The following is a 14,522-nucleotide window of genomic DNA, read 5'->3' as shown; positions in this document are numbered from 1 at the left end:
AGCTCTGCTGGATTTTGGCAACGGTGATCTTGACTGGTGCCGGAAACGCGCGAATATGCGTTTGATCACCGGTCAACCGTTGACAGTGGCATAATGAGTTTGTGCCGACATGATTCTGCCTTGTTGTATGCTTGAGGAGAAAATGGGCAGAGGCTCACGGCTAGATAGCACCCTGGCCGCAATCAGTGTCGTGAGTGGGTGGGCGGCAGTAGTCACAAAGCGAATGTCGGTAACGATCTGGATTTTGCTGGGCCAGGCGGACGAACGAGCGAATGGGGGGCGGGCAGTGTGACGCTGATGAGGATTCGCTGGCGTGCGGCTGGTGTTTGGAAGGGGGCGGCCAGGGCCTTGCCTACTCTAGTGATGCCGCTGGGTAATCCCGCGAACCGAACGGCTGCATCACCGCTTCGCAGACAGACGTGCGACACAACCACGAGCGCTCTAAACATGCGCCCTCAACACAACGCAGGTTGGAGATGAACATGGTCGGGCCGTCTGAGACCGGGCTGATGTGGCCCGAGGCAGTAGTTGTGTGTAAGAGAGTCATACGCGAGCAAGCTTAGCAGGCCAGCCAGGGCCGCAGAAGACATTGTTAACAATCAACGAGAGCGGCGCGCCATGAGTTCGGCCGTCGCATGAGCAGTAGGCGCTCCACAGCAACTTGGCCAGCAAGTGTGACGATGGATGTGTGTCGTGGAAGATGCGGCATGCCCATCCACGACTCTGTCGAACGAGCTGCGAGATGTCGTTGGACCCCTGTCGAGCGCTAAATCTATTTAGTACGTAGACCACCATACATCGCCTCCTTCAACCTTCCTCAGTGTCCCCACGCCGCGCACAAGGCATTCATTGTGAGATCCAGCGCAGTATCAGACGATGGGGCGCATGTGTCGGATGGAGCGGGCAGGCTGTGATGTCCGGACAGACTGCTACTAGGCAGTGTGCCTGGACTGTCACCTTTGTGCAGACTGGCCATGTGTGCGGCACCACGACTGAGACATCTGGGAAAACTTGCCAAATAGCAGAGATAATCGCCGTATGAGCGGGGCGTTGGCTATGAGTGTTAGACAGGGGTGGTGGAGATCGTGGGTTGACGAAGCGTGTGAACATGAACGACGCAAAAAAACCAACAAAAAACCACGCTGTCCCCAGAGGCCCATCAACGGCGGGCCCCCAGTAGATGGGGCGAAGCGGGCACTACTGCGGCATGGGAGGGTGTTGGCGCTGCTGCGAGGGTGCTGTTGCGAGCAAGCACCGATGAGAAAGAGAGATATGCGTAAGAAAGAACTAGGTCCCACGGACATAGCCTTGGGCCTTGCTTGGCACCGTTAGACCCATACTACAGCGAGTCTATCCCGCCCTCGCCATCTCTCAATTCCTTCAACCACTGCTCCTTTCTTCACTGCCTTCTCCCCACCGCCTCGCCTTCTCCCGCCAGATCGTGAAACAATACCCGGTTTCGCCATCGGCCCCATCAGAACAAACGTCTACAATCTCCAAATTGCCCACTTTCAATCCACTGCCCACCAAGTTCGTGTGTATGCGCTCATAGGCATTCTCATGCTGCGTTGATATCCCTACTTGACGGGCTTTTCCTCACCAACAACCCCGGCGACAGCCCGCGCCTGTTTTGAGAGGGTTCCACGCCGGCTTTTGGCCCATTGTTCGTATCAAGTCTATTACCCCGTGCAAGATTCGCCATGGCCGACGCAAAGACGGACGGGGGCGAGGCTCCGTCCTCGACGACTGGAGGCCTGTCTAATGCCCCATCACCGCGCAACGAAGAGGACGCGCCAAACAATCTACAGCCTCCACCCGGCGCTGCGTCAGAAGTAGCGCCTTCAAAATCCACCAGCAGGGCTTCTTCCACCCGGAACTCGACACCCGCTGCTTCTCTCGAGGTGCGCCAACCCGCACCAGACGCCGACGACGCGTCTTCAGCCATGGACGATGTGCAGCCTTCCCTGGAAGCGGCCAATGGTGCCTCTAGCAAAACGAAACCATTGTCCAAGGAGCCCGAGCAGAATGGTGAGGCAGCAGCAGCATCATCATATGGCACGCGCTCGCGAGGCCGCCCAGGCCGGTCGCGACCTAATTATGCAGAGGACGCCGAAATGGACTTTGAAGTGCCAGCTGCATCTGCGAATGGCAACGTGTCTGATCCACCGTCGCGTAGTTCCGTGGCTCCCGACAGTGGTCATGCTTCGAGTGTGAGTGGAAAGAAAGGTTCCGGCCCTGCACAAGGCAATGGGTCGTGGGGTAATTCCGGCTCCAACACCAAGGACAGCGCGGCGAATCCCACTGCTCCCAGCACCTCAGCCACGGCTGCATCGACTCAGTCTAGCACTTCGCAGCCTCAGCCCCCAACAAAACGGCGCAAAAACGCTGCTGCCAGTGCCGCAAATGGTAGTCACGCAAGTGCCACAGCGCCAAGCCAAGCAGGAGCGAAGCGCGGCAGTCAGGCCGGCACCATGGTAGCCGCCAGCAGTGCGCGAGAGTCCAACATGATGACTTTTGAAAACACGGCCGCCATTCTCAAAAACGGTCGCCTCGAGGCTGACGATGGCCAGACCGTGTCCATCAATGGTAAGTTGTGTTTTGCCTGGGCTGCAGCTGACGGTCGCTCCGTTACGCCAGCCACGTCCTGCGGGTTGAGTAATGCATTCTAATTGGACGTCCAGATCAAGTGTACCTTGTGTGCGAGCCGCCCGGCGAGCCCTACTACCTCTGCCGGGTCATGGAATTCATCCACGTCGACAACGACCCCAAGAAGCGGGTCGAGTCTTTGCGCGTCAATTGGTTCTATCGCCCACGAGACGTGCAGCGCTACAACAATGACACTCGTCTCGTCTATGCGACGATGCACTCGGACCTTTGCCCCATTGCATCCCTCCGGGGGAAATGCCAGATCCTGCATCGTAGCGAAATTGGCGACCTGGACGAGTACCGCAAGACCAAGGACAGTTTCTGGTTCAACCAAGTCTTTGATCGCTTCATCCATCGCTGGTACGACGTCATCCCGGTGTCCTCAGTCATCAACGTCCCGGACAAGGTCAAGAAGGCGCTCGACGAACGATGGAAGTACATTTGTCTCGAGACCAGTCGCGTCAAAGAATTGACCAGCGCAGTCAAGAGCTGCAAGCGTTGTATTGGATATTGCGCAGCGTACGTCTTTCATCCAACTGTCCACGTGACAACGCTAACTTGATTAGGAATGACTCGGTTGAATGTGCAGTATGCCACAATACATATCACATGAACTGTGTTCGCCCACCGCTGCTGAAGAAGCCATCCCGTGGTTTCGCTTGGGCTTGCGGGCCATGCAGCAGGGCACAAGAAAAGAAATTGGAGGCGCGTTTGGGCACCGCCAATGAAGATGCTGAAGAAGAAGAGGTAATAGACGAGGAAGAGGAGGAGGCCGGCGTCGACACCAATGCACCAACCCCGGATCCTGATTCGCAAATCGATACTCATCCTGCCACTCAGGCAGAGATTGCTCTAGCCAAGATGTGGCCTATGCGGTACCTTGGCATCCATTGCCGGGTAGAGGACGCACTGCAGTACGATGATCGAGCAATCTATCCCCGTGCCAGTTCACGGCTAGGCCCCCGGCACCAGGCCAACGTCAATGTCTGGCACGGGCATCCTGTCGAATTTGTCAAGCCTGCAGAGATCAAGAAGCGATATGTCAAGGCAGCAGGCAACAAGAAAGAAGGCAAGCTTTCCAAAGAAACCGTCGCTGCAATCGAAGCAGACAAGGCGGAGAAGGCTAAGCGCCCCAAATGGGTCATGGATGAACCTCCCGGCTATGTTCGCCGCGGTGAAGACCTGCCGAACAAGGATCCCAAGTGTACTGCGGAGCTGATTTTCAAGATGCCTCCTTTGGGAGTACATTCGACACGAGGAGAAGATAACGCCCCGACAGTCACCGAAGATCAAGTCAAGGCTTACATGGACCGAGCGAAAGCATTGGCCAAATCGCACGTTGGAGTAGAGCCCTACAACACAAATTTCTTGGATAAGTGCTTGGCTCTCTTCACTAAGCATCAACACGACGCCGATGTTGCTTTGAAGCATGTCAAGAAGATTGACAAGCGGAAAGATCTGAGGGAGCCCGAGCTAACCAAAGAAGAAGAAAAGAAGTGGAACGAAGGTGTCGCAAAGTACGGTTCAGAGATCAGGCTCGTCCGCCAGCACACTAGCAAGACCATGTTCTATGGAGACGCCGTACGCTATTACTACATGTGGAAGAAGACACCCAAAGGAAGAGAAATTTGGGGCTCATACAGCAGCCGGAAAGGTCGGACCAAGAAGGTTGAGCCTGATGCACAAGCTCGCCTCGTTGATGATGTTGCGGACGACCAAGACGATTCAGCATTTGACAGTGCCAAGGCCATTCAACGCAAACGGGTTTTCCAATGCAAGTTCTGTGCAGTTCGACATTCTCGGCAGTGGAGACGGGCTCCAGGAGTGACTCCTGGCCAAATGGTACCGCCGGATGGCCGTTCCAAGGACAAGACTGGGTTCCTGATCGCACTTTGTCTACGTTGTGCAAACTTGTGGCGCAAGTACGCAGTGACATGGGAAAACGTTGATGAAATTGCCAAGAAGGTTGCGCAAGGCGGAGGAAAGGCTTGGAAGAGACGTATTGACGAGGAGCTCCTGCGCGAGGTCTACGCTGCACAGTCTGATCCCAGCTCGAAGAATGCTACTCCCGAGTATATCGAGCTCCCAGCCGCCACAGCTCAGCCAGTTGCAGAGCCACCGAAGAAGAAACAGAAAACTGTGGCTGCTGTGAATGGAGACAGTGGCACATCAACCCCTGCCAGCGAGCCTGTTCCGAAGAAGGAGAAGAAGGAGAAGCCTGCTCCAGTCGTCAAAGCGCCTACTCCTCCTCCGGTCCCTTCGCCCCCAAAGTATCGAGCTTTGCCCTGTGCTGTATGCCGATCAGCAGAAGGCACACGTCTAGAATGTGCGGCTTGCAAGATGACGGTCCACAAAGCCTGCTATGGTGTTGAAGAAACACGACAAGCCAACAAGTGGTACTGTGATCCATGCAAGAATGACAAGAAGGAAAGCGTCTCATATGTAAGTCAAATTGCTACATTGATGGAATTTGTACTAATACACCTCAGACCTACGAATGCGTTCTATGCCCTCAGAAAGATACGGAACAGGAGTTTTACGAGCAACCAAAGGTTACACACAAGAAAAAGACTGACCGCGATCGGGAGAAGGAGCGGCTAGAAAAGGAGCTTGTTGATAAGGCCAAAGAGGAATATCGCCTTCGGCAGCAGGAGAAAGGCCGACCGCTTGTTCCTCGTGAGCCGCTCAAGCGAACCGCCGACAACAACTGGGTACACGTGTACTGTGCCCTCTGGCACGCTGAAATCAAATTCAGCAACGCGGCCCGCCTGGATATGGTAGAAGGCATCGGAGCGCCAACGCTTCGATACGACGCAGTCTGCAAGCTGTGCAAAACGACGAAGGGTGCATGCACGTCGTGTCTGCAATGTCATGCAACATTCCACGTTGGCTGTGCTCACAACCATGGCTACATACTCGGTTTCGACATGACCCCTGTTAAGGTCTCCCGCAGAGATGCAGTACCCACAGTGACTATGAATGGGGAAACCGGAACCCTGATTGCGGCAATCTGGTGCAAAGAGCATACTCCCAAGACAATTGTTCATCCAATGAACGAGGAAGTGGAAGGAACAGATCTGGTTGCGCTCCAGCTCTTTGCTCGTGAATTCAAGCAGGCTGATCTCACCCTAACTGGTACAGCACGCAAGGCCAATCTCGTTGATCAGTCGACGCGCATCGCTCCACAGGCTGTGCCGGCACCAGTTAACCGTAGGGCATCCGCAGTTACGGCCCCTACTCCCACTTCTGCACGAGGACGACAATCGAATGCAGGCATATCTGTCAAGGAAGAGCCAAGTGAGCCATCAGTGTATAAGTCTGAGCGCAAGTGCGCACGCTGCAAGATTGAGGCTAGTCCGCGATGGTGGAAGGTGGATGGAGAAGTAATACCAGGACAAGTTTCTCGAGTAGTGGATGGCCCGCTGGACATGAAGAGCGCCATGGATCTGAGCGCCCATATGGAGAGGAAGCCCCTTGTCGAGGAGGGCAAAATCGTCAATGGTAACGGTAGCGAGGACCATGCCATGTCGGACGCCCCAGCTGTTGCCTCGCCTACAAGCAAGAGCCTACGCTTGGATACCAGAGGGGCAGTTGCTTCGTCTGGTGCCTATCTATGTCAAAAATGCCATTGGAAGAGGAAGAATGGGACGGATGAAGAAGAAGAGGAGCGAGCGAGATCCGTCTCGATATTCAAAGAGCCACCGCAGCAGTACCCCCTACCTGCAGCGCAGATTCCACAATATGCGCCACCACCGCCTGCGTTGGTTGGTACATGGACACTGCCCGGTGGCCCACCAAACCAACCGCCTCCACTGCCGTCATGGCACAGTGGTGTACCGCCTGGACCTAGCCATCACCTACCCAATGGCACCGGATACGTACCCCCGCCGCTACCAGCTCCATCGGTAGGCCACAACGCTCCTTACCACGCCCCATATCCGCCTCAGCCGAATGGGTACGCGGCATTTTCGGGTGCGCCGATGCACTCGGCGATTGTAGCAGCAGGGCTTCGGCCGCCGTATTCGGGACCGCCGATTAGCGGACCACCGCAGCTGCACCACAGCAACGGCTCCATGCTGGTAAATGGTGCGATGCCGTCGCCTAGGACAATACCGTACTCGCCCACGCATCATCACGCACACCCTGCCTCACGCGAAAGCGCATTCATTGCACCTCCACCTCCTGTGGTAGCGCAATACTCGGGGATCCATGGTAGTCCTGCAACTGGCAGGCCGGCTACCCCTATGGACGCGGTGATGCGGGATGCTCCGGTGGTGACATTGGCGCCAACTGAACGGGCAAGCACGGGGGCAAGTGCCAGTCCGTCACTTCGCAACTTACTGCATTAGACTTTGCTTACTCTACTTTGATGTAATTGTACACAACTGGTTTTGACTCGTTTTTTTTTTCTTTTCCTCTTTGACTTTATTTGTGTCTATTATGCTTAAAGCATGGGGTCGGAATCGATGCCTTTTGGCATTTTTAGCATGGAGCGTAGGGATACATGTGCTCAGCGATGCAGTACTTGGAATTGCGAAACCAGGCAGGAGATTTGGAGTGTGGCGAGGCAAGGCAAAGGGTTTAACAGTTGCATGTGATAGGGGCATTGTTGGGTCTGTGACTTTTGTCTCCCGGCGTTTGGTGGCATTATACCACAACGTCTTTCTTGGTCAATGTTTGTCATTCTTTGTTTTGCGTGAGGCTCCCTGCGGGGCGGATGGTAGCAGGTAGCGGTAGCAGGGCAGCATCTATGATTCATTGTCGGCGAGCCAAGAAGGGCGGACATGGCTGGTTGAGCGTGGCTAACGCGCGCACCAAAGAAAACATGTTTCAATATCGACTACTCGCCCTCAACAAGTGTCGCGACACAGTTTGGATGCTTACTTTTTCCGAAATAAATGGCGCCATAGCCACAGTGGGATAATCCTTTACGAGGCTGATGTGAGGAGAGTAAGTGTAAGAGCAGAGTGTTCGGCGCCGGTAGGGCAAGCTGACGTGTGCCATTCGCAGTCATGTGGGCGACGACGACAATAAGCTTTCTGGGGCTGGAGCACGCCAGCCCTGCAAGGGGACGACGGTTACTCGACCTGGCCCACGCCACGCCACGCCACGCCAATCCGCGCGTCCCTTGCATGTGCTAACCATGTCTCCCTCCACCTCATCATCCCGACCTCCTCTCTTCCCCAACCTCGACTTCTCACCAGCCACACCACTATTGATCCCCACCTTCTTTCTTTCTTTCTTTTTTCCTTGTGTCGCTTCCTCTCGCTCCCCAATCGCACACGTGTATTATCAGCTTTTCCTATAACCTCGTCCTCGTCGCTTAGTCTGCTGCATCCTGTCACTCCCCCATACTAGTCGTCCGGCAACAAGTCTCCCCCCCTCCAAAGTCGACGTTGGCTGGCTGCCTGCTGCAAACTTGAAACCACCACACACCCACGCCACACACGGGTGAAACACCGCCCGTTGCCAAACCCTCTCCCAGACGCGACACACACATTGCCCGCGGCATCTCGGGTGACCGAAGGCGAGCCAACCGCGAGTTCGAGTGGCGCAGCTTTGCTCTCGCCTGCTACCCGCTGAGAGAGGCTGCATATCATCCTTCTGGCCCTGCGCGGCAACCGCTTTCGCGCCCTCTTATTATTATACGACTCGCGATTTCTGATTCCCCCACGTTCCTACCTACATTGTTATCGTTGTTGTTTTTTCCTTGGAGATTTCCTTCTCCTATACCCTAGTCCTTTCCGCATTCCACATCTGATTTCTGAGTTGTTCATCATTTTTTATCGTTTGCATTTGTTTTGATCAATACACCCGGGAGAGGTGCCCGCTTGCACAAGTGGAAATTTGCATATACACACATTCATACACATATACAGTCATGGTTCTGTTAAAGAGATATTACTGCGCCGAGACGGTGGACGGCGACACGGAATGTTTTGTCGAAGATGGGTTCTGGTACACAGAGGTACGTGTTGTATTCCACTTGTCAGCAATGACTGCGAAAGGAGAAAACTAACTTTGAGATTAACAGAAAGGCATCATCATCAAATGGATCATCTTCACCCTCTTCTTCATCATATTCTTTGGCTGGTTCGTCGGCGGTCGCATCCACGCAAAGAGACGGTTGCGAAAGGGTCTTCCGCTGCTGTCGTATCACCGCGTACGTCATTCGCCCCATTCCACATATCACACAAAGTATAGTATACTAACACTCTATCTAGTTCCTAATCTCCTACTCGGAACGCCAACGCCACGGTCAAGTGCCCCAAAACCACTTTACCTTCTACCAAACACAAAACCCCTACGGCGCCCCCAACAACGCCGCAAATCCCCAGTACACGCAGCGTCAAGACGGCGCGTGGTCGGAACCCCCGCCACTGTATCAAAACAACGATGCCCCGCCCCAGTATTTCGCACCACAGGGCCCTGCAAAGACGACTCCGAACCAGTATGCCATGGAAATGGGACAGTACGGCGGACCACCGATGGCACCAGCGCAGACTGGACCCCAACAGAGCGGGGTGGTAGGCGGTGCTTCTGCTACGTCGGATGTTGAGCAAGGGCAAGCATCATCTCAGCAATTACCGCCCCGACCAGCTCAAGCAAAGATCATGGGCGTCTTGGGTCGATTTAGGCGGTAAAACTTAGTCCCTCAGCGGAGAGAAGACGAAAAAAAAACATTATGAAAGTTTCTATCCGTGCATAAGAAATATGTTATTGAGAGAATTCAAAGAGAGTGTGTGACTGGATCATGCCCCGTGTATTCTTTTTTGGGAGTGGGGGAGGGGATAAGTCTTTGTACAAAAAAAGACGACAATTGTAATCAAAGGGGGTGAGATATGAGATGTGGGGAGATGGGAAATCATCAGCATCTTTTTTTAACGTTAATCCACATGAGCAAAGCGAGCGTTATTTACTGGATATTTATTTGATTTGATTTGAAGAGAGAAAGTTTGGGTGTCGTGACATTCGTGAGTGAGATATATATGTATGCATGACTAAAGTGTAAGTAGTATGCATACTGTATAAAGTCGTGATATGATGGGAAAAAAACATAATCAGTTCGTCAATCAATGTCCATGGCATCTCCGCTTGCTTCCTCAGCGGGGGGTATATTATTACTCCTATCCATCATCATACTCGTCGATGCTCCCGTCAACGGCGACGCAGCCTCTCTTGCAAGAATACTCGGAGGCTCTGTAATCGGATTAACTTGCCTATTGCGAATACGCTGGCGCGTCTCCACAATGGCTTTGCGCACATTATCCTGAGCCTCGGGGACCGTCAGGCTGGTGGGGACATTGTACAGCACCATCTGGTTATCGCGGGTGGGGGTAGGTTCCGGGCCGCGCAGGACGTGAGTGGGGATCTTGGAGAGGTGCTTTTCGATGTCGGAGAGGAAAATGGGATTTTCCTCGTCCGACTCGATGTCGCTGAGTTCGGCGCTGAGGTCCGAGATGTAGACGCGGTGGGGGGTGTCTTCGACGTCCATGGCGTCTTGGGCGCGTGGTGGCTTGCGGTCGCGGCGGGACCGGGTCGAGGCGAAGGCGAGGGCGTCGGCGACGGGGACGGGATGCTGGTTGGTAGGCGATGACTGTGCGTGTGTGCTGTTTGCGCCTTGGGAGGAGCCTGGGACGGGAATGTAAAGGCGCGTGCCATTGTGGTCAACTGTGAGATGATGCTGTTAGTACTATGTACCACACCTATGCAAGACAACAAGAAAGGGGACGACGACATACCCAGATTCAACAGATCAAAGCGCTTGCTCAGCCGCTGCTCGTTCTCCAGCGAGCCGTCGGCAGGCCTCTTCTTGCCGTGGGGCGCATTCTGCTGTTGCGCATAGGAAGCGGGCCGGGCCTGGCTACTGTGCGCTACGACTTGGGCCATGCATGCATTGCAACCTGTGTCGCTTGGGATGTTCAGATGGAGCAGATTGTTGGAGAAGAGAAGGTGAACAGGCAGTAGTATCCTGGCCGTTCAGGGTCGTCGGGGGCATCGGGAGAAGTCAGGGACATGGTGGATTGGCGTGTTATAGGCGGATGGGGGCGGCAGCGGCAGAAGGCTAGGCGCAGGTACGTGAAGCTTCCAGAAGGGCCACGGCCACCACCGCCCATGATGCCGCCCCGCACTCGCCTACCATGCGCTACTACCAACGTCTGCCATCGCCTATTGTATGGGCTTATGGGCCTGCAGCTCTCGGCGCTGCCCGCCCACGCACCCACGCACACGCACCCACCGTTGTGTCTGGTTTTGGGCTGGTTAGGCCTGGTGAATGCTGCTGCTGCTGCTGCACCGCAAGATAGCGGCCGCCCCTCTGAGTCACCCAGGGCCCAGAGCCATCAGCGGCCGATTGCGATTGACTCCGCCTCCGACTTTCTCCTCTCGCCTATTCTCCTGCACGCGCCCGCTTTGCAGACCCCTCGACCCCTCCTCCTCCTTTCCCTGCCCCTCTTCCGACCCCTCCCTGACCACCACCACTGCGCCGGCCGCAACCATGTCGCTCACCCAGGAGAAGCACGAATGGGGCGCCGTCCGCGTGCGCCAGACTTTTCTCGACTACTTCAAGGAGCGCGGACACACGTTTGGTATGCCCTCACCCCCCACTGCCTTTGCTGCCCTCCTCTCTCTCTCCAGCATCATGTCAATTGACTCCCATAACAACAGTCCCTTCCTCGTCGGTCGTGCCCCTCTCCGACCCCACCCTCCTCTTCACCAATGCGGGCATGAACCAGTACAAGGCCATCTTCCAAGGCACAATCGACCCCTCGTCCGACTTTGCCCAGCTCAAGCGCGCCGCAAACTCGCAAAAATGCATTCGCGCCGGCGGAAAACACAACGACCTCGACGATGTTGGCAAGGACAGCTACCACCACACCTTCTTTGAGATGCTGGGCAACTGGAGCTTCGGCGACTACTTCAAGAAGGAGGCCATTGGCTTCACCTGGGAGCTGCTCACAAAGGTCTACGGCATCGATCCCAAGAGGCTCTATGTCACCTACTTTGAAGGCACCGACGAGCTGGAGCCAGATATCGAGGCCAAGGAGCTGTGGCTCAAGGCTGGCGTGCCCGAGGACCACATTCTGCCCGGCGACATGAAGGACAACTTTTGGGAAATGGGCGACCAAGGTCCATGTGGGCCTTGTTCAGAGGTACACTATGATTTGAGGGAGCCCGAGAATGGCCAGTACAGGAACGCCGCTTCGCTCGTCAACATGGACGACCCCGAGGTCATTGAAATCTGGAACAATGTCTTCATGCAGTACAACCGCGAACCCGACCGATCTCTGCGATCTCTGCCCAACAAGCACATTGATACTGGTATGGGATACGAGCGACTCGTCTCGGTGCTGCAACACAAAAAGTCAAACTACGACACTGATGTTTTCACTCCATTGTTCCAGAAGATTCAAAGCATCACTGGAGCACGCGAGTACAGGGGCAAGTTTGGTGACGAGGACCCGGATGGCATCGATACCGCATACCGAGTCGTCGCAGACCACGTCCGAATGATGAGCTTCGCCATTGCCGACGGTGGCGTACCAAACAACGTTGGCCGAGGATATGTTGTGCGCCGAGTGCTGCGAAGAGGCGCTCGCTATGCGCGCAAGTACTTTGCTTGTGAGATTGGCGACTTCTTTTCCAAGATTGTCCCCACGCTCGTCGACCAGATGGGAGACATGTTTCCCGAGATTAGGAAGAAGCAGCAGGATATCATTGAGATTCTAGACGAGGAGGAAAAGGCTTTTGCCAAGTCGCTGGATCGCGGTGAAACCATTTTCGAAAAGTATGCGCAAAAGGCGAAGACGAAGGGATCGGATGAGCTGCCAGGAGACGATGTTTGGCGGTTGTACGACACCTATGGTTTCCCTGTTGATCTGACAAAACTCATGGCTGAAGAGCGGGGCTTGAAGATCAATGATGAGGAAGTCGAGGTGGCACAGGAAAAGGCTCGCGAGGCCAGCAAAGGCGACAAGAAGGCTGCTGGTCTGCTTGTCAAGTTTGACGTACACGACCTCGGTGCGCTGGAAAACATGCCAGAGGTTCCAAAGACGGATGATTCACCAAAGTACGGCCGCGAGAACATCACTGCCGTTATCAAGGCCATATATCACAACAAGAAGTTCCTCAAGTCTACTGCTGAGGTACCAAAGGGCGAGCAGTTTGGTGTCTTGCTGGATCGCACAAATTTCTATGCTGAGCAAGGTGGTCAAGAGTTCGACACTGGAAAGCTGTTGGTTGATGGCGAGGCTGAAATTAGCATTGAGAACGTCCAGGTGTATGCTGGTTATGTATTACATACCGGTTACATCAAGTACGGAGAGTTGAGTGTAGGAAGCGAGGTCATTGCCGAGTTTGATGAGCTACGGAGGCATCCTATCCGCAACAACCACACAGGCACACACGTCCTTAACTACGCCCTTCGTGAGGTCCTCGGCAACGAAGTCGACCAAAAGGGTTCGCTCGTTGCACCAGAGAAGCTGCGTTTTGACTTTTCACACAAGGCTGGTTTGTCAGATGCTGAGCTTGACAAGGTGGAGAGAATCTCGTCTGCGTACATCAAGGAAGACAAACAAGTGTATGCCAAGGACGTACCGCTTGCGTCTGCAAAGGAGATTCGAGGTGTACGTGCCGTCTTCGGCGAGACATATCCTGACCCCGTTCGCGTCGTTTCGGTCGGTGTACCCGTCGAGGATCTTCTCAAGGATGTCAAGAACGAGAAGTGGGAAAAGCTCTCGATTGAATTCTGTGGTGGAACCCACGTACTCAAGACGGGCGAAATCAAAGACCTTGTCATCCTGGAGGAATCCGGTATCGCAAAGGGCATCCGCCGTATCGTCGCCGTAACAGGCCAAGAGGCCTACAACGTCCAGCGCGTCGCCGGCGAGTTTCAAGAACGCGTTGAAGCCATGGGCAAAATGCCATTTGGGTCCCAAAAAGAAGCTGAAGCAAAGAAAATCGGCGTCGACCTCAACAACCTGACCATCTCCGCCCTGTCCAAGAACAAACTCCGCGAGCAATTCGCCAAGATCCAGAAGAGTATCCTCGACGAACAAAAGGCTGCGGCCAAGGCTGATAACAAGCGTGTTCTTGACGAAGTAACCAAATTTTTTGAGGATGAGAACAACAAGTTCATGGTTAAGAAGCTCGACTGGTCAAGTAACGTCAACAAGGCCATTAGCGAAGTCATCAAAACTATTTCCGGTCCCAAGAGCGCACTCAAGGATCGCTCGTTGTACTTGTTCTCCGCCTCGCCTGATGAGGGTAAGGTGGTTCACGGGTGCTATGTTAGTGAGGTACGTATTTCTTTCCCTCTCTCATTTCCCTTCCTTTCCATCATCACAAGAAAGATTATTTCAAAATGCTAATATATGAAACATGTAGCCCTTCAAGAATGCAGGCGCAGACGGCCCCAAGTGGGCTTCTGCAGTCACTCCTGTTATCGGCGGTAAGGCTGGTGGCAAGCCTGGTGCTCCGACTGCGGTTGGTCAGGGCACGAATGTGGATAAGGTGGATGAGGGCGTTGAGGAAGCGAGGAAGTGGATTGAGAATTTCAAGTTGTAAGGTGTTGTTGTTGTTGTTGTTGTTGATTTTTTGAAGGAAACGAGGGGTGATTGATAAATGGATGGTGAATAGACGCATAGTCTGAATTTGAAGCTTGTACGATTATTGTGCTTCAATGAGTGGGAATAGGGGGGGTGCTGAAGAAGAAGAAGATTATGTGGTGTATTTTCAAGGACTTGCACCTGTATCTCAATCAATCCCACGAAACCATAAGCCATTGTTTTTTTTTTTTTAAAAAAAAAAGACCCAAAATTTCTCTAGAATACCAAACTAACTCTCTCTTCTACTACACACAACCCCCCCCCTCCCCC

General features: G+C 54.1%; 4 protein-coding genes across 4 annotated transcripts; 3 read left to right on the top strand and 1 right to left on the bottom strand.

Moving 5' to 3' along the window:
• Positions 1-1,700: 1,700 nt before the first annotated feature.
• On the top strand, positions 1,701-7,431 carry COCSADRAFT_187830 (uncharacterized protein; the record flags this gene model as incomplete). The annotated part of the gene is made up of 4 exons (XM_007698542.1): positions 1,701-2,586; positions 2,682-3,165; positions 3,213-5,088; positions 5,136-7,431. The coding sequence occupies 4 exons, from the start codon at positions 1,701-1,703 to the stop codon at positions 6,993-6,995; spliced, it is 5,106 nt and encodes a 1,701-aa protein (XP_007696732.1). The 3' UTR covers positions 6,996-7,431.
• A 953-nt stretch (positions 7,432-8,384) lies between these two features.
• COCSADRAFT_283274 (uncharacterized protein) lies at positions 8,385-9,503 on the top strand. The gene is made up of 3 exons (XM_007698541.1): positions 8,385-8,614; positions 8,681-8,809; positions 8,871-9,503. The coding sequence occupies exons 1-3, from the start codon at positions 8,528-8,530 to the stop codon at positions 9,288-9,290; spliced, it is 636 nt and encodes a 211-aa protein (XP_007696731.1). The 5' UTR covers positions 8,385-8,527; the 3' UTR covers positions 9,291-9,503.
• A 212-nt stretch (positions 9,504-9,715) lies between these two features.
• Positions 9,716-10,536, bottom strand: COCSADRAFT_23398 (uncharacterized protein; the record flags this gene model as incomplete). The annotated part of the gene is made up of 2 exons (XM_007698228.1): positions 9,716-10,317; positions 10,389-10,536. 2 exons carry the CDS (start codon positions 10,534-10,536, stop codon positions 9,716-9,718), a joined length of 750 nt encoding a protein of 249 aa, XP_007696418.1.
• A 607-nt stretch (positions 10,537-11,143) lies between these two features.
• On the top strand, positions 11,144-14,211 carry COCSADRAFT_83417 (uncharacterized protein; the record flags this gene model as incomplete). Its single annotated transcript, XM_007698540.1, has 3 exons — positions 11,144-11,234; positions 11,314-13,943; positions 14,032-14,211. 3 exons carry the CDS (start codon positions 11,144-11,146, stop codon positions 14,209-14,211), a joined length of 2,901 nt encoding a protein of 966 aa, XP_007696730.1.
• Between the last annotated feature and the right edge of the window lie 311 nt (positions 14,212-14,522).

This window comes from Bipolaris sorokiniana (assembly GCF_000338995.1).
Source record: "Bipolaris sorokiniana ND90Pr unplaced genomic scaffold COCSAscaffold_3, whole genome shotgun sequence".
NCBI lineage: Eukaryota > Fungi > Ascomycota > Dothideomycetes > Pleosporales > Pleosporaceae > Bipolaris > Bipolaris sorokiniana.
Note: the sequence above shows the minus strand (reverse complement) of the source record. Positions and strands in the feature narration are given on the sequence as shown.

Bases quoted from the DNA above. Each gene is read 5' to 3' on its own strand.
- COCSADRAFT_283274 (XM_007698541.1), top strand. From the start codon at position 8,528: ATGGTTCTGTTAAAGAGATATTACTGCGCCGAGACGGTGGACGGCGAC. The intron at 8,615-8,680 runs GTACGTGTTGTA...TGAGATTAACAG, and splicing joins ATGGGTTCTGGTACACAGAG to AAAGGCATCATCATCAAATG. The intron at 8,810-8,870 runs GTACGTCATTCG...CACTCTATCTAG, and splicing joins CGCTGCTGTCGTATCACCGC to TTCCTAATCTCCTACTCGGA.